The following is a 22,422-nucleotide window of genomic DNA, read 5'->3' on the forward strand; positions in this document are numbered from 1 at the left end:
AGCATGCTCACCCGAGTGTCGAACGCACGACGCTCCTGCGGAGGAAGCGTCAATGGGCTAACAACCACCAATCCTAAAGTTCAGAGTATTTCTTCAGTATGGTGAAGGACGTATGGGCACAACTGGCTACAGATGTACCAAGTCTACCTCAAATGAACACATTTGCATCAGTATGTGCTCCGCCGTGTCCTTCTCTTGTTCGCACACAAAGTAGCTCAAGGTTTGCTCATGCAGGCCGTGTCTCCACTTGCGATCCATAGTCCAGCTGCGATGTTGTGCCGCTAGCCATATGAAGATCTTGATTTCAGGCGTAGCCCTGTATCTTCTCTTCAGATTGCTTCGGCCAGGGGAAACCTGACCCCGCCCTGCATCAACATCCTATAAGTGGATTCCATGGTGTAGGCTCTAGACTTCGACCATTGCCAAGCGAAGACGTCTGGTGTGTTTGTGTTACGTTGCACACCTGCAATGGCCACCCAAAGCTGGAAGCATTCACACGGCTCAGTTTCCGGTAGCGGTGCGTGCACAGTCAGGTCATGCGCCTAACCGTTGTTGTGTAGTCTTTGCGCCACCATCCTGGTGTTGCAAACTCTCATGGTAACCAGTTTCGTTAGGTTTGGTGCGATGTTTGGGGCCGCCATTCATGAATCCATATGTATCGCCAGAATAGCGCTCGCTTTCCATCACCCACCGAGATATTGACGAGACTGTCAAAAAACCCTCGCTTCGCCATGTCCTTGGCCATCAGAAGCCCTTGCCATGGTCTGTTGGGATCCATCCGCTGTAACCACTCCCAACACACCTTCAAAGCAATGCTCTGGATTGTCATGTTTTTGATGCCTAGCTTGCCGACTCATGTGGTTTGTAGACGTTGGGCCAAGCCACCATACACTATCCTCCGGTAGGGTGATTCCCTCTCTCTGATCCTTTTTGTGCTGGTCATGGAGGTTACAACGGAGAACATATGCCTCGGCAGTCAAACTTGTCATCTTGAACGACGGTTGGGCCACCATAGTTCAGCATGGCAATTAATAGCATTGAGAGATTTAGCCACTAAAGTACGTGTGAAGACTTGCACCACAAGACGGGATCGGAGCCGAATACCTTTGCTTGATATATCACCACTGTGAACTTCTTTAAAAAGGTCTTACTACACAAATGACAAAGATAAAAATACCATCCCTGCCTCCCTGGTTTGTAGTGTCAAGAGTGAATAAGGGCAGATGGTGAGCGGGATTCATGAGGATAGTGGCTACATTTCTTTCTCACATGAGAAGCATGATGGGAAAGCCATAATGTTATTTTTATAAAATGGAAGAGCAACAAATCTTCTTTATAAAACCAGTCATTTCGATTTATTATATTGCACGAAAGCATGACCATGCTGGGCTTTTGTGAGAATGTGTCTGACTTACGGGGGTAAAGTTAAAGTTCCCCCGAATTGACGTAAAGTAGTAGTAGGAAAATAAAAGTTAAGAAAAAAGGCGACGATTTCTATCCCTTCGCTCTCGCGCAGTCCGACAGCAAGTGGGAGCTACGCCTACTACTGATGAACTCGCCCCCCTCTTGTCGCGCGCGCGGACGGCCCTGATCCCAAAAGCCGGTAGGTTTCCTCCCTCGCCCAATCATCTTTCCGAGTCCCGAGCTGGTGTTCTTGCGGAATCGGTTGCGATCCAGCTCCCTCAGCGCCGCGCCGCCGACCTCTGAAGCTCCGCTGCTTCTTCTCTTGTATTTTTAGCTTTTTTACTGGTCTTTTCGATGCCTTTTTGAATAGATTGTTTTGTCTGATGTTTTCTTACTGATTGGTGATGAGTATTACGATATTTGTGCTCGATTTGAACCACCGATGAGTACCAAAGATCGCCTGTAGTTGGTTCTGAGTTCCCGCAACAAAAAAGTACTCTATAAACATACCACTTTAGTCTTTAAATTGATTCTTCCAATATCCGATTTCCTCACCGGTCAACTTACTTTAGAAATTAGCTATTTTCCCAGGTGAATCTTCTAGATAACTTTTTCCATTTCTTTCATCCTGGTGTGCCAGGAGAGGTGGAGTCTGTAGCTTATTTCTTGAAATGTGTTGTATTTATTTGTTGGTTCACCCACCTCGATTTTTTTTTGTTGGTTCATCAGTTTGGTTCCTCCGTATTTGGTTTGTTCTGGGTTCAGTTGACAGCTGATCAACCAACTTATGACCTTCAGTGAGGCCTTGATCTTATAATATTAGCTTAAATTTATTAGTACTGGATAGGGAGCAAAGATGTACCAGGAGTTGGAAGTGTCTGCAATTCTCACTCACCTGAGGCAGAGGAATCAAACTGAAAAGATGCACACTATGCTAACTTCTGTGTTGCTCTTTTCTTAAAAAAAATGCCGTGTTGCTGCTGTTTCCTTATCCCCTCCATCACTGGTAGTCCCTCTCATGTGTCATTTGGCTTGTTGGTATTGGAATATAAGTGTATGGAAGAATCCCATGTGTAGGTATTAACTAGGGGATGTAAGGAGATGGAGTAATAAAATGTGATCTGAATATCTCCTTACAGGGGCGGGGTTGGTGGTGCTGTTTAAGGTCCACATATGTATCTCCCAGGGTACACTATTAAGGACTAAATTTTGGACTAAAATTCTGTCTTCCAATATTAATCTGTTAGGTCTGATGTAATTCCTATTGCCATGCACCAATCAGGCCAACAACAAAATGCTACCCCCTTGCACTAATCTTTTAGGTCTGATGTAACTTACTGCTGCTTTCTTTCTTTGAAGCCTATTTGGAGGTCTAAGATCTTGTTAATGTTCATCTGGAGATAGCATGTGATGTCTGAACAACAGGACCATGCTAGTAAAAGCTCTAGCTCAAGCATCAGCACCAGCACTCAGGAGAGCGAGGAGGAAGCGTCCGTAACTATAGGTAGCCTGCTCGCCCAAGCAAGGAACAACAGTGGGCGTCGTCTTGGGAAGCGCCTCTTGCATTTGGGTTCAATCCCGGTAATCCAGAGTCAATCTACGTTTGTTCGTCTTTTATGTTTTAGTAGTATTTTTTTCTTGAGCTTTACTTCTAGCTGAGTCATAATTACCTCTATGAATGTTCTCTGAAGTTTGAACTGAACATAATTTGTCGGTGTAGTACTCAGTAGTAATAACGAACATGCATTATAATTTTGAACTTTGAAGTGTGAAATGAAATTATAGATCTGTTGGTGTCCTTGGTTATATAATAGTAAAGCTTCTTCTAACTTTTATGGAAAAATTACTAATACCCTGTTTCATGGCAGCACACCCCTCGAGTTAACGGAGAGATTCCTAACGTTGACAATGCAACCTTGGATCATGAAAGGTTGTCGGAAAGGTAAAGGTCGGATCTCCCCGCTCTCTCCACTTGAATGAACATCATCTTGCAGAATGAATCTTCCAGAACATATGTACTGTTGCATCTTCTTATTTGGTTGCGTCACATGTAAAGTCCATTTAGCTTTACCTTTTATTTTGACAGGTTAGGGACTTATGGTTTGGCCGAGTTTCAAATAGAGGGAGATGGGAACTGTCAGGTCTGTTTACATGTTTACCCAAAACAAATTATAGGAGACTTTCACACAAATTTTTATTCCATTTCTTAAAGATAACATGGTAATTGACCTATTGTTACTTCTTCTAGATGTTTCCATTTTTAATCTCACTAATAACCAATTTAAATAACAAAAGATAATTGGCCACTTAATCTGGATAAGTCAATGCTTTGGGAAAAGCATGGGTCGGGGTTGGAGTTCTTCCCCTGTCTCTGTTGTCGAGAATAAGACGTGTTTTGCATGTTTCGTTGCAAAATGAAATCGGGAGGAGGAGCTCCCCAATCCACACTTTTTCAGAGACATAGGATTACTATCCAAATTAATTGGGCAACTCTCTTGATACAGTTTCGAGCTTTGGCAGACCAGATTTTTTGCAATCCTGATTATCACAAACAAGTCAGGAAGGCAGTCATGAAACAGGTAGTCTGTGTTTGCCTAAACTCATGGACATTCTGTAGTAATATAAATATATCCATTCATCACATTGCAGTCTTGATTGTATAATTTCATTGTTATGCAACTATGCTGAAGCTTTGTCCCTGAATTTTAGCTAAAGGAGTTCAGAAAACGCTATGAAGGCTATGTACCAATGGAATATAAGGTGTACCTGAAGAAAATGAAAAGGTTGGGGTTGAGCAAAGATAAAGCTGCTTAAATTATCATGTTCACTGGCATTATTCTAGATTTCGATTATATTCATAGCTTCATGCGTATGTTTTGCAGATCTGGGGAATGGGGGGATCATCTGACCTTGCAAGCAGCTGCAGACCGGGTAACATGGCACTTCTAATTTAAAGATGGCTGGATAGTTTCTGCAGTACTTCTACATAAACATTCTCGTGGTTCCGAAACTGTGAATATAGCTCAAACACAAAAAAAAACTTCTATCCTTGTCCCATCCCATGCAAATCCTTATTTCGATATATGAAATATTAAGTGTTTTTATGTAATTGTTTCACTAGTTATGATAAGTGGTTTAGCATTCCTCATCTAAGGTTCTTGAAATTTCTACCAGAAGTTAAGTGTTTAGTAATGTATTCAGGTTTTCTTCTGTGGTAATGCTTCTCTACTTCTCTTGGACTATTATGTTCTCGTCGGTATTCATTGTCATGGCATTAGCATTGTCATTTACTCGTGCTTTAAATTTTCCTAACACATTTCTCCTGTTGTGTCTCTAATTTCTCACAGTTTGGTGCCAAAATTTGTTTGGTGACGTCATTTAGAGACACCTGCTTAATTGAGATAGTCCCCAGGGACCTGACTCCCACAAGAGGTGAGAGCTGAGATGCTCCTATGCTTACATATTATTTTCCCGAACATTTATATGGCCAATCTCTTATGCTATTGCTATAATCCTGTATTCTAGAGAGATTTCCCAATCCACGAGGGCGTGTGTAGACACAACTGAATATATATGCTATTTAATCCTTCCATGGTACATGTTTCAGAGATTTGGCTGAGCTTCTGGTGTGAAGTACACTACAACTCCTTGTATGGAACTGACGGTGAGTGCTTTACTTAACTGGTGGTTTGATGAACCACCAATTTGTTACATTTTACAGGTCATTAAATTTTAGAACCCCTTCCACTTGCACTTATTTCTGTATTATCCAGTCAGCGGCAAGTTCTAACTTTTTAATTAGCCCCTGTTCTGTACATTGTAGATATCCTGACCCGCAAAACTAAGAAGAAGCATTGGTTGTTCTAGGGTGGTTCCAACTTCTGAGGAGCTTCTCTGTGTAAGCTGTTCTTCTCTCTTCAGTTCGGCGGGGGTCTGCGGTAGTACTACTAACGGCTTGCTACCATGACCAACATTGTAAAATCCAGGTTGAAGCTCTGCTTGGAACGCATATGAAGGACACAGCCATGAAAATATCCCGCGTCCCTCGAGCTTGCTTAGGCTTATGAGCTAATGTACAGTAAGTTTCAATGAGGGTCTTTGCAGCTTTAAGCTCCATGAGTTGTGTTCTGCGTTCCCTGAGCTTGCGTATGCTTATATGAGCTAATGTACAGTAAGTTTCAATGGGCCCTGCAGTCTGCAATGAGGTTCTTTGTAGCTTTAAGTTCCATGGTTTATGTTCTATACAGTACACATGGTTTTTTTTTTTCATTTTCCTTTTATAAAGAGAAATTTATTAACTCGAATGTCACATCAAAAGGAAATAACCACATAGTGTTCACTCCCAGCCTCGGGATAACGAGATGCACACAATCCTTACAAGACCATTACAATCTGGTAACACGAATTTTACTGACTCAAAGTTGCAGCACGGTGATATAAAACAATAAAGAGTTTACCTGGCCTTAATTTCCATGATGAGACAGATGTAACCCTGCAAAGCCATTACAGTTGGATGACAGAATTCTCATTCTTCGCACGAGCTTGCTCGATCTATTGCCACCAATTTGCATCTTCCCTTGCATGGTTCAAATACTTATGATGATCATCACCTTGATCCCAAGCCTTGGGCACAAAATCGTCATCAGCCTTGAAGTCTTCCTTCTCAAGGGAGTACTGTAGCACATAGCCTTGGCTCTCCACCACAACAGCATGACTCGAAGGAAACACCTCCTTGCTGAGCACCGCAACCTGAACGCGGATGATTCCACGGCGGCGAAGAGAGATCAAGTCCACATCCTGGGTCGACCCGACGGCGGAGCCGACAGCCCATAGACCCAGGAAATGGCGCAGCGAGTACGGCACCCCTTTGACGTGAACCCAGACGACATGAAGATCAGAAGAGGAGGGGATCTGCTCACCTTTCCACTCGGTGATGTTCAGGGCCATGCCAAGCGATTGCAGAAGCACATTGCAGTTGTTAACTCGCTGCAGTTCCTCTGGAGATGGGAAACCCAGCAGGAAAGCATTGTCACCGTGAGGGAGAGCTTCCCACCTCCATGACTTCGTGAACGGGACCATGTTCCTGATTATGTCTTCGATCACGCCGGCGGTTGGCTTGCCTTCGGTGACCGTGACCACCGCCGTGGGAGGCGCTAGATCAAATCTCCACACGGAGTCGGGAAGCTGGAGGAAAGCCGAATTTTCACAGCCGTAGCCACAGAGCATCACCCTAGGCCTAGGGACCTTCAGAACTGGGCACTGCGACATCCTATGGTTTGTGTTGTCGCAGATGAAACAATAGAACGCGTCAGCACAGTCCATTGCGGCCGTCGGCCGGAAGCGCCGGCGACGCAGACCGAAGGACAACAGGCCTGCTTCTGCGCCGGAGAAGGTAGTGTGAGAGAACAGAATTGGGGTGGGATAGTTCACAATTGGTGCCTTCCCTTACAATTACAACCATAATGACCTCAATCAGCTATAAATGGGAGGCTCAAGATATGGTTTAATTGCACCAATATCGTACGATATTCGGTTGCCTAACACACACACACACACACCCCCCTTGGGGTGGGATAGTTCACAATTGGTGCCTTCCCTTACAATTACAACCATAATGACCTCAATCAGCTATAAACGGGAGGCTCAAGATATGGTTTAATTGCACCAATATCGTACGATATTCGGTTGCCTAACACAACCCCCCCCCCCCCCCCCACACACACACACACACTCTCCTCCCTTGTCGCAGCGGGAGATTAACGGACGGTGAGGCTATACCGAAAATCCAGAAAATGGCACGGTGACGGTAAAAACACACTTGACCACTCGATTTCGAAAGTGTAGATCAATCTTGATGTGTTTGGTGCGCTGATGCTGAACTGAATTTGTAGACATGTAGAAGGCGCTAACATTGTCACAAAACACGACGGTGGCCCAAGGGAGAGGTCGATGAAGCTCCTCCAAGAGTTGGCGAAGCCAAGTAGACTCAGCAACGTCGTTGGTGTTGGCGACGACACGGTACTGTACTTCAACGTTGGAGTGAGATCACGGTGTGTTGGCGTTTGGACTTTGGAGGACCAAGACACCAAGTTATCGCCGAGGAAAACACACTAGCCGAGTATCGGGACATCATGTCCAATGCACTTTAGTGTATGTCCGCGCGCTTGTTATGTGTTAGGTGTGTTAAGCTTCATTACAACCATAATGACCTCAATCAGCTATAAACGGGAGGCTCAAGATATGGTTTAATTGCACCAATATCGTACGATATTCGGTTGCCTAACACAACCCCCCCCCCCCCCACACACACACACACACTCTCCTCCCTTGTCGCAGCGGGAGATTAACTGACGGTGAGGCTATACCGAAAATCCGGAAAATGGCACGGTGACGGTAAAAACACACTTGACCACTCGATTTCGAAAGTGTAGATCAATCTTGATGTGTTTGGTGCGCCGATGTCTGAACTGAATTTGTAGACATGTAGAAGGCGCTAACATTGTCACAAAACACGACGGTGGCCCAAGGGAGAGGTCGATGAAGCTCCTCCAAGAGTTGGCGAAGCCAAGTAGACTCAGCAACGTCGTTGGTGTTGGCGACGACACGGTACTGTACTTCAACGTTGGAGTGAGACACAGTGTGTTGGCGTTTGGACTTTGGAGGACCAAGACACCAAGTTATCGCCGAGGAAAACACACTAGCCGAGTATCGGGACATCATGTCCAATGCACTTTAGTGTATGTCCGCGCGCTTGTTATGTGTTAGGTGTGTTAAGCTTCATGCACTAGTCACTTGAACCAAAAGTCCGAACTAATGGAAAGAGAAAGGCAATCTACTTATACATATCAACACCCCCTCTCACGTGTGACGGGAAGACGAGAAGACAAGTCAACACGTGTAGAGAGGCAAAGAAGCAGCGGAAGGCCGGATACACACGGCAGGAGGCTGCGGGGATTTTTTAGAATAAATTGTGAAAACCAGGATTTGAACTCGAGGACCTAGCATGTTAAGGTTCATGCACTAGCCACTTGAACCAAAAATCCGAACTGACGGAAAGAAAAAGACAATCTACTCAGGGATGGCACCCGCAGGGTATGGGTACGGGTAGAGCCATCCCATACCCGTACCCGTCACTTTCATTCTTACCCATCACCCGTACCCATACCCATCGACGGGTACAAGTTTTTCCCATACCCGTCACCCGGCAGGGTAAATGGGTACCCACGGGTAAAAATACCCGCGCTTACAACACATCAAATTGATTAAAAATATGATAAGAGGTGAAGCGCTCGTAAATAGAGGTCTAATCCTCACTAACCTACCAACGATTGTGAGACCGGAAAGCGTGGAGTTCATCCTAGCAACACGAAGGCATGATTAGGGGGAAATTGATTAGTTTAGAATATTACGACGGCCCACTTGTTAAATTTAGATGGGTACATGGGTACGCGGGTATGGGTTCTACGATCCCATACCCGTACCCACTCTATCCGATGGGTATGATATTTTTCCCATTTACAAACCCATGGGTAATTTTTTGTCCCATACCCGTTCTCCTATTGGGTTTTTACCCGACGGGTACGCGGGTAATGGGTACCCATTGCCATCCCTAAATCTACTTATACATGTCAACAAGGTGTACGTCCACGTTTGCCGTTTTTACGTCTGTACTTGCTAGTTTGCGGGCGGACTCGATCGGTTTAGTCCTGGTTTGTGTATACGTGCTCGCTCGGGGGCATCTCGCTCCGTTGACACGTGTTAAGTGGAGATCTGTTGTGTGGGGAGATATTTTCTTTCACGAAGGGCAATCTCTAGGTAGTGGTACCTACAGAACCAATTTGGGGTTGAGTGGTTAGGAGGGTGGTTGTACCCCCAGTCCACCAGAGTTCAAATCCAAGATTTGATATATGTGTCTTATAAAAGCGGAATATTCATTCAGTGGAAGACGAACCAACTTGGGATTGGGTGGTTAGGAGGATGGTTGTACCCCCAGTCCACCAAAGTTCAAATCCCAGGTTTGATATCTTTATGTCTTATAAAAGAGGAATATTCATTCAGTGGGAGGCGACTTTCCTGTCGATAGCGAGGCGTCTGTGGTGACTTCGTCAATATCAAGATCCAATCTGCCGGTTCAGTTTTTCGAAGGTGCTCATAGAGATAGGATGTGCCTGTGTGCATGCGCGCGTATATGATCGTCTGCTAGTGTGTTTCTAAAAAAAAAGTAGTGGTACCTAGGATGCCGCAATAATAAATCAGCAAAAGTAAATTGCAAACGAGGACAAAAAAAAACACTTTGGAAGCTGACGCCCAGCCTACACGTTCCAGCCCACTACTGTGGTACACGGGCCTTCGCAGGATGCGCTCAGGTGGACTGGGCCTTCCACGTCACCTGCTTACCATCCTGAGCTATCTACCTCAAAGAAGAAGATAAAAACTGTGACGCCATTGATGCGTCTGCCGAAGCTCCATTGACCGCGGGAGGCAGCCAATGAGGGAGGGGTCAATCCGTGCGTGAGCCATTACGTAGCCTCTCGCCGTCGAGGCCAGACGCCAACTATTTTATCTTCGATTAGTCCGACTTCATTGCTTTGCTCCACTCTCAATCATTTTCCGGCACGAGGGGAGGATAATCTAACCAGCCAGATCCTCCCCGACAACCCACCCGGCCCGGCTCAGTGCCCGCCTGAGACATCCACCACCACCGCCTCCACTCTCCACCTAGTCCCGGTTCCTCGAGCTAATCCGATCCGTCGGGCAATTCCGGGTCCGGCTGCGGTCTGAGCTGAGAGAGGATTCAGGGGGAGTGAGAGAGGATCATGGATCAGAGCAAGGAGGAGTTCCTGGAGCGGTTCGGCGCCGACTACGGCTACCCGGACGCGCCCAGGGGCGTCGACGAGATGCGGGCCGCCGATTTCAAGCGGCTCGAAGGTGCGTTAACCGGTTCACTGCTCTGTCGCTGCCAGTACATCCATCAGAGAGTTTCAGCAGAAAAAAAAACTGAGACTGTTTTACTATCAAAAAGATGATTCTTGAGCTGAGAGTGATGCCAATTTCGCAGATAGAGCAATGTGCTGGTGTATGCAGAGGCATATTATAGCATTTAACTGTGTTTCGCTTTGTTCTGTGGGGAGCAGGAACGGTGTACCTGGACCACGCCGGCGCGACGCTGTACTCGGAGCCGCAGATGGCGGATGTCGCCAAGGACCTCACCTCCAATGTCTACGGCAATCCTCGTATCCTTAGTTCCCCTTCTCGAGAGACCTTGCTTTTCTTTCTGGTTATTGACATATGTGCTATGAATTCCTGTGGATGTGGTCCTTGACATGTTTGTCAGATAGCCAGAGCGATTCGAGCATGGCCGCAAGCGACCTCGTTACTGCCGCGCGCCATGAGGTACTGATTGATTTTTCTTCAGATTTCAGACTTGAACCTAGCCAAGTCCTGTTTACAAAAGCAATGGTGACAAACATTGTTAGGACCAAACTCACAGCCTTAGTTTCTGTGTAAAGAAAGCCAATGCTGTATACTTGCTGATGAGGTTATTTTGTGTCCATTTTCCATTTACACCCTCAATGTAGCTAGTTCCATTTCTATCTGAACTTGTCATCTAAGATTAGGAATGCTAAACCTGCAACTAAAGTAGGAGAGGAGTATTAGTAAGTTTTCCATGTGTCAACATCTTTGTGCTTGAGAGTTGAAACCTCTGCAAACTGCCAACACCATGCTCTATTGTATGCACTTGAGAGAAATTTCAGTCGGCTCTTTTAGTGGTTATATGATGCCTAAGTTATCTTCTCAGGTACTGAAATACTTCAATGCATCTCCGAGAGACTACAAATGCATATTCACCTCTGGGGCAACAGCGGCTCTGAAACTTGTTGGTGAATGTTTTCCATGGAGTAGAGAAAGCTGTTACATGTACACAATGGAAAATCACAATAGTGTACTCGGGATAAGAGAGTATCCTTCCATACAAATGCTCAATGTCAGATTTACATCTTTATCTTCCTGGCTAGTTAAAAGCATATATCTCTATGCAAGTACAGGCTACAATATCACCATGGTATAGATGGTTTATGTACATATAATATGTTTTGATGTTCTCAGATTTATAGAACCTGCATTGCTGTCATTTTCACATATTTTCATCACTGTATTCAATTGTTTCTTTAAATTTCATAGTTTAGGAATGATTCTTGTTTGTTTGCATTCTGTGCTTAAGTTGAGAAAATCACAATGGCATAGGGTACCTTGTAGAATTTGTGTTTCCTTAATGTATTTATAGATATGCTCTGAGCAAAGGAGCTACTGTATTGGCGGTTGATATTAATGAGGATAGTGATCTCGAAAGTAACCATGGAAGTCCTAGCTCGTTTAAGATCTCAACACACTCAAACCAAAGAAGAGGTGAAGATGCACTTTCACATAATTGCCAGAATGGAAACCTTTCAGCAGTTTCAGGTAAATTCCGTATGCTTTTCTTGTTCCTTTAGTTACCTGACATATTAACATCATTGCTAACTAGCATCATTCGTCCATGACATACAATGATACAATCTTATATTCCATTGTAATAGTTGATCAGCGAGCTAGGAATTACATTTTTTTATGTAGCTTCTTATTGACTCGCTATATCCTTAGATATTTTGCTCTGATGGGATTGTGAAACTTCCACAAGCTAGGTGCAACATATTTGTCAGTGTCCCTGGAATTCTTGCGCGTTTGATTTCTTTAATTGGCACTATACGATAGTATTGTGTACCTTGCAATGTACGTAAAATGCTCGAATATTTGATTACAAAGCTCTGTTCTTCAAACCCTGGTAAGCGATTACATAGAACAAGAAAACAAATAAAAAAATTCTACTCCCTCCGATCCATAACAAGTGTTGGGGTTTTACTTCAAATTTGAACTAAAGTGAGCAAAAAAGTTATGGATGAGAGGGAGTATAATGACTAGCAAAGCAACAACGAAAGGCAAATATAAAATTTTGCTCTAATGTACCTGAATAGCAAAGCTGGCGTGGTTCTTATTTCATATTTTCATTACTTTTTTGCTCTCTGTGATATAGGAAACAATTGGAATCTGTTTGCTTTCCCTTCTGAGTGCAACTTCTCGGGACAGAAATTCAACCTTAACTTGGTCAAGCTCATCAAGGAAGGAAAAGTTGCAGGGTTCCCTTCGCAGCAGCAGTAAGATGGTTGATTACTATAACAGCCATGCTTTCGATAAGGCAACACTATTTTACAAATGTTGTCATCCTCTTCTCGCAGAACTTCAGTATCTTTACAATAATTATTGCTTGAAATCAGGGGTCAATGGATGGTTCTGTTAGATGCTGCAAAAGGATGTGCAACTGAGCCACCAAATTTAGATGTATATCCTGCTGATTTTGTTGTCTGTTCATTCTACAAGGTAACCTATATGCACCTATTATTGGCTTGAAAAACTGGGTCCTAGAGATGTCACCAATTGTTATATTTTGATAAACTTTGCAGATATTTGGCTATCCAACTGGTATTGGTGCTCTGATTGTAAAAAATGGTACGCAACAAGCATGTATCACTTTAATTTGCGTTTCATTCCTTTGCGTTTTTTGAAGAAAATGTATCACTTTAATTTGGCATGAGAGCTGTATTGTATTTTCTCATGATATAAGCTACATTAAATAGCATGACATTAATGGAATTATTAAAACAATCTTCACGTAGTTGCGGGAAATCCTCCTCCCAATAGATAACTTTATGAAATATTTCATATTTCCGTTTTGCAGAGGCTGCTGGTTTGCTGAACAAGGCATACTTCAGTGGAGGTTTCTTGCTCCTCTAATTAATTAGATGTTCTATTTGTCTTATGTCTTGGTACTAATTTAGTTTTGGAATTGGTGTGACATTCTAGGAACTGTAGCTGTTTCAATTGCTGACATCGACTTTGTTAAAAAAAGAAAGAGCGTTGAACAAGTTCTTGAGGATGGAACAATCTCATTCTTGAGCATAGCTTCTCTACGTCATGGGTTTAAGATAATTGGCATGCTAACTACCTCAGCTATTTCACGGTATATATTAAAGGTGGTTTGGGCATAATTTTCTGTCCTGGATGTTCTCTGTAAACACTCAGTTGTTCTCTTGTAGGCACACTGCATCTCTGGCTACTTATGTGAGAAATAAAATGCTGGACATGAAGCACGGAAACAACAAAAAAGTTTGCATAATCTATGGACATCAAGCTTCTAAGGTATCAAAGCAAGTAATCCTATCGTCTTTTTTAAAAATTCTTGTTGCTGTTGAGTTTCTTCTATCATAGGGAGTGATCCTCACATTATGAGCATGATGTTCTGGATTTCTTGCCTGAAATATGACATATGTTTTAGGTGGCAGATCTGAAGATGAGCCCCACAATAACATTCAATTTGAAAAGAGAAGATGGCACCTGGTTTGGATACCGAGAGGTAGAGAAGCTTGCTTCCTTATCAGGAATTCATCTTCGTGTAAGTGTACAAACCAAGCCGTCTTTTTACATGATGTACTGGAGCATCCTTGCAGTGACATTTTACCCATGTTGATTCCTTTGCTGATTTCTCTCTGCCGTTTTGCAGACAGGTTGCTTCTGTAACCCTGGGGCTTGTGCCAAGTATCTTGGCTTGTCGCACTCGGATCTAGTGTCTAATTTTGAGGTACACCATACAACGTTCTGCTTAGCACAATGATAATCATATGATTGTAACTGTTCCACATCTAAATAACGTAAATGCATGCTTGCTTGCTAGGCTGGGCATGTTTGTTGGGATGATAATGATGTAATAAAAGGAAAACCAACAGGTGCTGTCAGGATATCATTTGGGTATATGTCCACTTATGAAGACGCAGCGGTATGATTTTCTTATCAAGTTTGCACTTTCTTTGTTTTGAGGACTGAACATATAGTTCTTCGAAACTTACCAATGACATAGATCCTCTCTAATAACTCATCAGTATTCTCATATCCTTTTCTTTTCTAGGGATTTTTGAAGTTCCTGCAGTCTTCATTTGTGTCCAAACCAATAACATTCAGTAATGGGCTTGACTTAGTAGGTAATAATTTTATGATATGAAACTAGTGATATTGTTTATCTGTTAGTATGTTTTTTTACCAGTGTAGTTCATATGAAATTTTAATTGCAGACAACCAGAGTCAACAAGTTGTTCCAGATGTTCGCTTGAAGACCATAACTATTTATCCCGTGAAATCTTGCCAAGGATTTAGTGCGCAGATTTGGCCGTTGGCCATTGGAGGTATGTGCACATCCTGTAGAATGGATTATCTTTCACGATTACATTTGGCTACAGTATTTTTGTTCACCATATGCATAAATCATGTTTCTTTTTTGTTTTTTCTTAGGTTTAAAATATGACAGAGAATGGCTCCTCCAAGGATCTGGTGGTGAAATTTTGACACAAAAGAAGGTAACTGAATTATTTGTTTAGCTGTGGTGAATTAATCCTCCAAGGATAGCACCTTGATGCTCTCTCCTCAGAGATGAAAACGCAAATTTAAAGCAATTGAAGGCCTGATTTGTAACTGCCCACTACCTTTTGCATTTAGTTATTGAGAATCTGTTTTACATGCAAATAACGTAATTACATAACATGAAGATAGATTTGCATTCTAGACATGAACAGAGCAACATAAAATAATTTCATAAGCAAACTTAAATAGAACTACATAATTTTTTTGTATCTTGCTTAAATTATTTGACGCACTGTCTTCCATTATTTCTAGTCTTAGCGGGCTTTCATATTCTTCAGGTACCAGAGTTGGGTTCTATCCGCACATTGATCAACCTGGAACTTGGGAAGCTCTTCATAGAGTCTCCCAAACGCAAGGATAAATTGGAAATTTCTCTTCTGGAGAATCTAACTCATTTGACTGCAGAAGTAGATGTTTATGGGCAAAGGTATGGTTGCATCATCAGATATTTGTCCAGCTGTTCTAAATTGAACCAGTTTTCACAATGATATGATCCACTATCTTTCCATTTACATAGTCTTGGGTTTATTTTAGGTTTGCATCTTTTATTTGGTGATATTCTGTCAAGTTTTACAGGTAGATTCAGATCTAGAATGGTCATTAATTGTGGCAAATTGCTTCAGGTACGAGGTAGAGAGTTATGATGACAATGTAAACACGTGGTTCAGTGAAGCTATTGGACGTCATTGTACCTTTATGAGATGTTCAAGCTCCAAAAACCGTTCCTGCTCACATACTGGCAAGAACGGCCGTCTATGCAGGGATACTAGAAGCAAACTTAGTTTTGTCAATGAAGGGCAACTGCTACTAATATCTGAAGAGAGTGTCTCTGATCTCAACAGTCGGCTTAGTTCAAGTATGCAATTTTCTTTCCCTGTTCCCTACTTATTGATCAAGGACCAAAAAGACTATTTATTCATTCAAATGATCGAGATAGCTCTTGCAAGCTGCAATGGTGATTGCTTGACGTAGTCAGTACATAATGTGTAGTTGAACTTCCACATCATTTTCTTGATACAACCTGATCTAAATATTGTTTAGGTAATAATGGAAATGGCAAGCAACGGGTTATTGTTGATGCAATGAGATTTCGCCCCAACATTGTTATCTCTGGGTCAACGCCATACGACGAGGACAACTGGAGAAGGATTCACATTGGAGATGCCTATTTTACTGTTAAGTGTCCTTTTCATCTCAGATCCCATTGACAGAAGGGATTCTTGTAATTTGTGAACACAATTGAACCTCCTTGCTGAGTTGCTCATTTGTTTTTTGGATGGTTCATGCGCAGTCCATGGGAGGCTGCAACCGCTGCCAGATGATCAACCTACAGCAGAACTCAGGGCAGGTGATCAAGTCGAAGGAACCATTGGCAACTTTAGCATCCTACAGACGAGAAAAGGTGAGTTGTTGTATCATGAGTGAGTCAATGTTTGTGTTTTCCGCTATGTGGTTAAATCAAATTATGCGTTGCTAGGGCAAGATTCTGTTTGGTGTCCTGTTAAACTATGAAGACGGCTTAGACGGAGAAGGGGAGATTCTCGCAGAGAGATGGCTCCAAGTAGGGCAAGAAGTGCACCCTTCAACGGCAGCTACACCAGAAAGATGCTTGGCGACCGTTGAGTCACTACATACAGGAATGTAGGGAGATACGCATACAACAAATGGAGATATTTTTAGTTACGATCAATGTAGAAGATATTCTGCACGACCAGATATTCTACATGACCAAGCGTGTATAACAATTCTTTAAATGAATGTATGTAATACTTTTTGAACATGATGCCTGTTTTCCAGTGTAAAAAGAAAGAAATATAAGGAAACGGAAATTGTTTAGTCAACTATGGTTCAGATTTCAGAGTTCCTCAGGACTGCTGTTTCTCTGAACATAGGGAGTGGTACACAGCTGGACATGTAAGAAATAAGAACAATGATGCGTAATGAATTCATGATAATTTCATAACCAAATTTGGCTGCTTTGCCAAAAATAAAATTATCCGAAACAAGAGACTAAACGACACTCAGGTGCATTAGTTTGATATATGCTATGAATGTGAGCTCACTCACTGCTTAGCATGAGTAGTAACAAGGTTCAACAATGTTGTATCTGCAGGAGAAAGGGAATATGGTACTCTAACCGGAAATTCAATTCGGCTCCCGGGTGCGTATGCTCCCTATACTAAAAAAGCATACTTCGGAATGTCAAAAAATTTGGATAAAAAATTCTACATGTACATCTCCATAATGTACGTGCATTCGCCAAGTTTCACGAAAAACCAATGTTTTTTGTGGTCTATCTAAAAAGGAGAAACTTTATCTTGTGAAAAGCATTATTTTTAGCACTGAATTTTTTCTTTTTTACATACGTCACATGATAAGTCGATTTTTTATGAAACGACTTTGTGAGCGCGTAGCACGTGAAGATGTACGTACGAATTTTTTGTTTCAATTTTTTTAAAATTTAAAATGTAAATAAGATGCATTTCAAAATATAGGGAGCATATGTAGTAACGTTTCTTACATTTTAATACTCTATCAGCAGTTGATATTTATATCAGGGTAGCACCTATAGCATCTACCATTTGTATATAACATCGCAACAGCGAGAAGGCAAAAGTTTAAGTGATAGGTACATGGCGAAGACAAAAAAATTTACAGCATCAAGTTTGTTTTCCATATCAACTCTATGCAGCTTCAAAAGTTGGCAACTTGATTTATAACCATTTGGATTGGGATCTCTGACGTTTATATTCAGCTTTCTCCTCTAGCAAGTTTCCTCGACATGGAACAGGTTTCCTCTGATAAGTTTTCTGCATTAGCATCATGATATTAGCAATGTGAAATGTACAATATTAGCAATAAATAGCTTCATGCTGACAAGAAGAGAAAGGCCAAATGTTGGTTCATGTCCAAAAAGGAACAAATCTTGTTTCACAAAAAAAAAGGAACAAACCTTGGTGGGTTCAGTTCATCAGATGAAAATCTCAACAACCTTTCCTCGAATGGTGTGGCGTGCCAGCTAACCTTTTGATCCTAACATCAGTTGATATCTTCGAACAGTTAGTTGATGTACCCACAAGTTAAGAAACACATTAGATAAACAATCAGTGTATACATACCTCATTATACTTGGTGGTTGTGTTCGGAATGCCATTGCCATCCTCAACTTGGAATGAATTTCCGCTGACAAGTTTCCTGCATTAGAACCATGATATTATCAATGCACAATGTAAGTTTAATTGTAGTAAGTAGCTTCACACATGAACAAAGAGTTGGGAAAAGGACAAAGGAAATATTTTCCTTCATGTCTAAAAAGGAACAAACCTTGGAGGGTTAGGTTCATCAGATAGAACCTTCAGCAACCTTTCCTCGAATGGTGTGGCATGCCAGCTGACCTTCTGATCCTAAAATTAGTGATACCTTAACATAGTTAGCTAATAGAACCACGAGTTAAGGAACGCATTAGATAAATTATAAACGGTCAGTGTATACCTCCTTGTACTTAGTAGTTGTGTTTGGAATGCAGTTGCCATCCCATGCCTTGCATAATTCTGGACTAGGATTCTCAACATCTGTGTTCATTTCAGAAGCTGATGTAAAGACAGGACTCATCATAGGTGCGTTCTCATCATGCAATTTGTCGGAAGCTGGTGAACGGACAGCACCTTGATTCTCACCTTCTGGGGATGGAGGTTTAAGCCAGTGAGCCAGGCTCAATGCAGCATGCTTTTCATCCGAATTAGACTTTGGGCTGCTGATTTGGTACTTCAACTCCTCAGGAGAGTGTGTTTCTTTTTCTTGGCACAGAGCATTCTCATTGGGAAAACAGATTGGTGGAGATTTTGAAAATCCCACCTTAGCCACTGAATTTGAAGAGGTCTTGTGCGGTTTCTTGACATAATCTGCTCTCGAATTTATCTGTCTAGGCGTATTCGAGGGAAGCATTGGTAGAGAATCTCCTGTCAGTTCCATCGGATGAAGCCTGTTCTCTATGGGTCTCAAGACAGGATAGACAAACTGTTTGCGGGTGCGCACACGCTTTCTAGACATAGAAGACCCTGTATGTGAAGTATAAATTGTTCCAGGCGTCTGCATATCATCGCTGAGAACCAAAGGTGTCGGGCAGGGTGAGCCACTGGAACCAGAAAACCTGTTTTTGATGCTCCAAAATGGCGACTTCTCACGGAGAACTGATTGAGGAACCGAATCAACTGATTCAACTCGTGGAACTTCAATTTCAGTCATCAAAGTATGATCCTCCTCACATTTGAAGCTGAAAGGTTGGCATAAATATCAATTATACAGTCTAATCACAATAATTTTAAATGATTTCCAGACATTCATGAAAACTAAGGCAGTTATTACCATTCAGATGAATTAAATTCAGATACTGATGTTGCTCCTATTCCAGATATTTTCCCCACCTCATTAGCGATTTCCAAATTAATATCAGGTGAAGCATTTTGGAGTTCAGCCGGGGTTTGAGATATTGTGCCACATAACTTGAGGTAATCTGCCTGGGTAGATTTAAGAGAAACATGGAAAATCAATTTACGTCTTCTCCAAGGAATAAAAAATGAGACATGTGCTGTCTGAATGTAAAAGAAGGAAACAAATGCAGAAGATAAAATTAAGAAGTGAAATATAATCATAATGAAATCAGCAACAAGTGAGCTTTCCCAACAAGATAGGACTAGGAGCGATGAAAAATTCTGTACTAAAACCATAGTATGTTCCAATGTTTAAAGCAGAACTATTTTCAGCAACTTCAATGGTCAAACTCATAGCCATAAACTATTGAAAACATCGAAATATTGTAATGGCTAAAAGACAAGAAAGGTTACTTTTACAGGATATATTTGACCACAATGCAAACGTACAGACATCTGTGGGTACATTAGCTATCCCAGCCTCACGACTGCTATGTTCGGTAAAAAAGGAACATAGGAGATTCTACATTTTACCAGATCATAACAAAGAATGATTGGCCACATAGCACACCTGCTCGATGAAATTCAAGAACCGTCATATTCAGTACATAGCATACAAGTACAGCCAACCAGCAAATAGCTATTCGCTGTGGTCATTTGAAAACGTACGGTAACTAAAGTTTATGAAAAAATATATGCCACAACTAGTATATTGTACCCTTGTAGGAGTTGGAAAGCTAAAGGTAACACCTATACAATCAGAACATCAACCTTGATCAAACTAAGACATTACTGTCACAACAGTCGCACAGCAATTCTCTACTTGTATCAGCATCTTACATTCTTACTACTCCCTCTGTCCCAAAATAACTTGCTCAACTTTGTCTAGATACATACATCCGTATCTAGACAAAGTTGAGCAAGTTATTTTGGGACAGAGGCAGTACATTTTAGCAGAACATATCAAAGGAATGATTGACCATATACCACACCCACTCCACAAAATTCCAGAACCATCCCATTCAATTCATAACATACACGTACAATTAACCGGCCAGCAGCTAAGCTAACTATCTGCAGTTCACAGTTGACAATATACACTAACCAAAGCATTTGTCATGGTAGTTTTTATGCCACATCAGGAAGATAGAGATAGAGTGCAGTACTTTGTAAACTTAAATTTGTCCGTCTAACCTATCCTTTTTTGGGGAGAAGTCCGTCTAAGCTATCCACATACACAATGCGCATCATGAAAAAGCAGGCACAATATGAAATTCACTCTAAACCCGCCTCCTTGTCGCAGCGAGAAAGCTAAAGGCAGCGCATAAAGAGCCAAAATGTTAACCACCTAGGTCGAGCGACAACTATTCCCCACTGTCGTGTGACACAACACTGAACATCAGATCGCCTGGGAGCTTAGCGGACGCATAGTCGCATACCTCTTGCCTGAGCTGATTGTCGATGCCACGATCATCTCCCAAATGCTCGTCCGACCCTTTGCTCGTTCCAAAACCTGCAACAACGCCACCACGCGCCGAGGTTAAGCACTAGCAACAAACGAAACCATGCCTCAAAAATCCCCAAATCTGGCTGAAACGATCCAGGATGTAGGGGGTGCCGAAGGCGACGGAATACCTTTCTCCTCGTCCGAGAGCACCCCTCCGAGCCGATCCCTGTGCACGGGCGGATCCTGCACGCACACACACGCAGCAAAAGCAATCAGCGCCGCGTGGCAGGCAGCTGCCACGATCCGAAGCCCGGATCGAGCAGTTCGACGCGAAGGGCGGTGGGAGGAGGCGGGAGGGCGAGGTGGGTAGGGTTTTCCCTTACCCGGTGGGCCGCGACGGGGCCGGTGCGGAACCAGGAGCGGAAGCAGGCGACGAGGACGGCGTCGAGGAAGTCCACGACCGCCCGCGCGATCGCCGCCGCGCACCCGCACATCGGGGGCTCCGCTTGCGGGACTCCGCCGGCGGCGGCGGCGGCGGCTAGGGTTTCGCGGCTGGGCTCCCGCCGGATCGGGGCGGAGGCGAGGTGAGGCGAGGACGGGCGTTTGAAATCGAAGAGGGGATGTAGCCGTAGTGAGCAGGAAGAAGGTCAGAGGCGATTCGGCGAGACCACGAGGGCGAAGTGGGCCAATCACGATGGGCCGGGCTCCGTGAGTCTCGGCCTGGTTCAGTTGCTGGGCCGCGATGCGGTCATTTCAGCCCAGTTACGCTACCCGGGCCGTGCTGTGATGATTAGTTCGTTTGGGCCTGCAGGCAGCTTGGGAAAGGTCGCGATCGCGAACTGTACTGTGCGATAACGATGTGGCGTGATTTGACCAGCGATGGGAGCGAAGAACACTGTTGTAGTCTTCACGAGAAAAATGTTTACCTCGACGCCGACTTGTCGATGGCCGCGAGGATTTCCTGCAGATTCCGGCGACGAACTCACGCGCGTAAAGTTGTGGCTGCAAACTGAGCTACGCACCGCGCCACCGCCTCTTTGAAATTGTAGGAACCAAAGCTTATATATCGTGTGGATCAACCCTACCCTCTCCCTCTCTTTTTCCAGTTTCACCGTCATCTCCATCTCCATCTTCTCACAGTATTTTAAAAGATGCACCCACCGCCTAAAATTCATATGTCGACATTTCTATAAACTCTGAATAGATATATCAAGGCGCACGCTTCAAGACATTCTATATTCGCCCATGAATTTTTCCCAAAAAATATCATTTTTTCTCATCTATCTAAAAAAAGACAAATTTCATGCTTCAAAATAGCTTTTCATGAGATTTTTTTTTTAAAATCTTTTCTACACAGGCCACAAAACATGTTTATTTCCCGCAAAACTTTTGTAAGCTAACGTAGAATGGGAAAAGGCTGTTATTTTTTTCACTCTAGGCTCCCGTAAGGCCCGAGACTTGGCCTCTTCTAAGATTTCAAGAGATGGCAAAAATTTAGCGGATGAAAACGTGTGAACAAATAAGATCATAGGGAACTCATGCAAGACAGGCAGAGCTAGCTTGCCATACCACCAACCAAACACACAGTATCATGAAACCAACATCGAGGAGGTAATCAAGCGACATCATCAACAT

At 43.0% G+C, this 22,422-nt stretch overlaps 3 protein-coding genes across 5 annotated transcripts; 2 read left to right on the forward strand and 1 right to left on the reverse strand.

Moving 5' to 3' along the window:
- Positions 1 to 1,489: 1,489 nt before the first annotated feature.
- LOC124695389 (OVARIAN TUMOR DOMAIN-containing deubiquitinating enzyme 11-like) lies at positions 1,490 to 5,644 on the forward strand. 3 transcript variants are annotated; one of them, XM_047228261.1, is made up of 11 exons: positions 1,490 to 1,603; positions 2,764 to 2,985; positions 3,273 to 3,346; positions 3,491 to 3,545; positions 3,909 to 3,983; positions 4,114 to 4,187; positions 4,287 to 4,335; positions 4,752 to 4,836; positions 5,012 to 5,068; positions 5,228 to 5,302; positions 5,376 to 5,644. In XM_047228261.1, the coding sequence occupies exons 2-10, from the start codon at positions 2,815 to 2,817 to the stop codon at positions 5,269 to 5,271; spliced, it is 684 nt and encodes a 227-aa protein (XP_047084217.1). In that variant the 5' UTR covers positions 1,490 to 1,603; positions 2,764 to 2,814; the 3' UTR covers positions 5,272 to 5,302; positions 5,376 to 5,644. The 3 variants fall into 3 exon arrangements, with proteins under 3 accessions (XP_047084217.1, XP_047084210.1, XP_047084202.1); XM_047228254.1 differs by having other exon boundaries at positions 5,391 to 5,644; XM_047228246.1 differs by having other exon boundaries at positions 5,228 to 5,644.
- Positions 5,645 to 10,208: 4,564 nt separating this feature from the next.
- On the forward strand, positions 10,209 to 16,751 carry LOC124695413 (molybdenum cofactor sulfurase-like). Its single transcript, XM_047228269.1, has 22 exons — positions 10,209 to 10,332; positions 10,539 to 10,637; positions 10,739 to 10,797; positions 11,204 to 11,364; positions 11,690 to 11,865; positions 12,476 to 12,596; positions 12,717 to 12,819; positions 12,903 to 12,948; positions 13,178 to 13,216; positions 13,303 to 13,459; positions 13,536 to 13,638; positions 13,775 to 13,891; positions 14,000 to 14,077; positions 14,171 to 14,272; positions 14,402 to 14,474; positions 14,565 to 14,675; positions 14,782 to 14,846; positions 15,189 to 15,337; positions 15,534 to 15,766; positions 15,952 to 16,085; positions 16,202 to 16,312; positions 16,388 to 16,751. Exons 1-22 carry the CDS (start codon positions 10,221 to 10,223, stop codon positions 16,553 to 16,555), a joined length of 2,517 nt encoding a protein of 838 aa, XP_047084225.1. The 5' UTR covers positions 10,209 to 10,220; the 3' UTR covers positions 16,556 to 16,751.
- Positions 16,752 to 17,674: 923 nt separating this feature from the next.
- LOC124659716 (protein JASON-like) lies at positions 17,675 to 21,281 on the reverse strand. Its single transcript, XM_047197542.1, has 7 exons — positions 21,171 to 21,281; positions 20,976 to 21,030; positions 20,780 to 20,853; positions 19,276 to 19,427; positions 18,403 to 19,183; positions 18,235 to 18,314; positions 17,675 to 17,720 (listed from the first exon to the last, which is right to left on the reverse strand). Exons 1-7 carry the CDS (start codon positions 21,279 to 21,281, stop codon positions 17,675 to 17,677), a joined length of 1,299 nt encoding a protein of 432 aa, XP_047053498.1.
- Between the last annotated feature and the right edge of the window lie 1,141 nt (positions 21,282 to 22,422).

The sequence above is a fragment of the Lolium rigidum genome, chromosome 1 (assembly GCF_022539505.1).
Source record: "Lolium rigidum isolate FL_2022 chromosome 1, APGP_CSIRO_Lrig_0.1, whole genome shotgun sequence".
Classification (NCBI taxonomy): Eukaryota; Viridiplantae; Streptophyta; class Magnoliopsida; order Poales; family Poaceae; genus Lolium; species Lolium rigidum.

Bases quoted from the DNA above. Each gene is read 5' to 3' on its own strand.
- LOC124659716 (XM_047197542.1), bottom strand. From the start codon at position 21,281: ATGTGCGGGTGCGCGGCGGCGATCGCGCGGGCGGTCGTGGACTTCCTC. The intron at 19,184-19,275 runs GTAATAACTGCC...CCAACCTTTCAG, and splicing joins GAATTTAATTCATCTGAATG to CTTCAAATGTGAGGAGGATC. The intron at 17,721-18,234 runs GTTTGTTCCTTT...ATGCTAATGCAG, and splicing joins GATGAACCTAACCCTCCAAG to AAAACTTATCAGAGGAAACC.
- LOC124695389 (XM_047228246.1), top strand. From the start codon at position 2,815: ATGTCTGAACAACAGGACCATGCTAGTAAAAGCTCTAGCTCAAGCATC. The intron at 2,986-3,272 runs GTAATCCAGAGT...GTTTCATGGCAG, and splicing joins TGCATTTGGGTTCAATCCCG to CACACCCCTCGAGTTAACGG. The intron at 4,837-5,011 runs GTGAGAGCTGAG...TACATGTTTCAG, and splicing joins GGACCTGACTCCCACAAGAG to AGATTTGGCTGAGCTTCTGG.
- LOC124695413 (XM_047228269.1), top strand. From the start codon at position 10,221: ATGGATCAGAGCAAGGAGGAGTTCCTGGAGCGGTTCGGCGCCGACTAC. The intron at 12,820-12,902 runs GTAACCTATATG...TAAACTTTGCAG, and splicing joins TTGTCTGTTCATTCTACAAG to ATATTTGGCTATCCAACTGG. The intron at 15,767-15,951 runs GTATGCAATTTT...AATATTGTTTAG, and splicing joins CAACAGTCGGCTTAGTTCAA to GTAATAATGGAAATGGCAAG.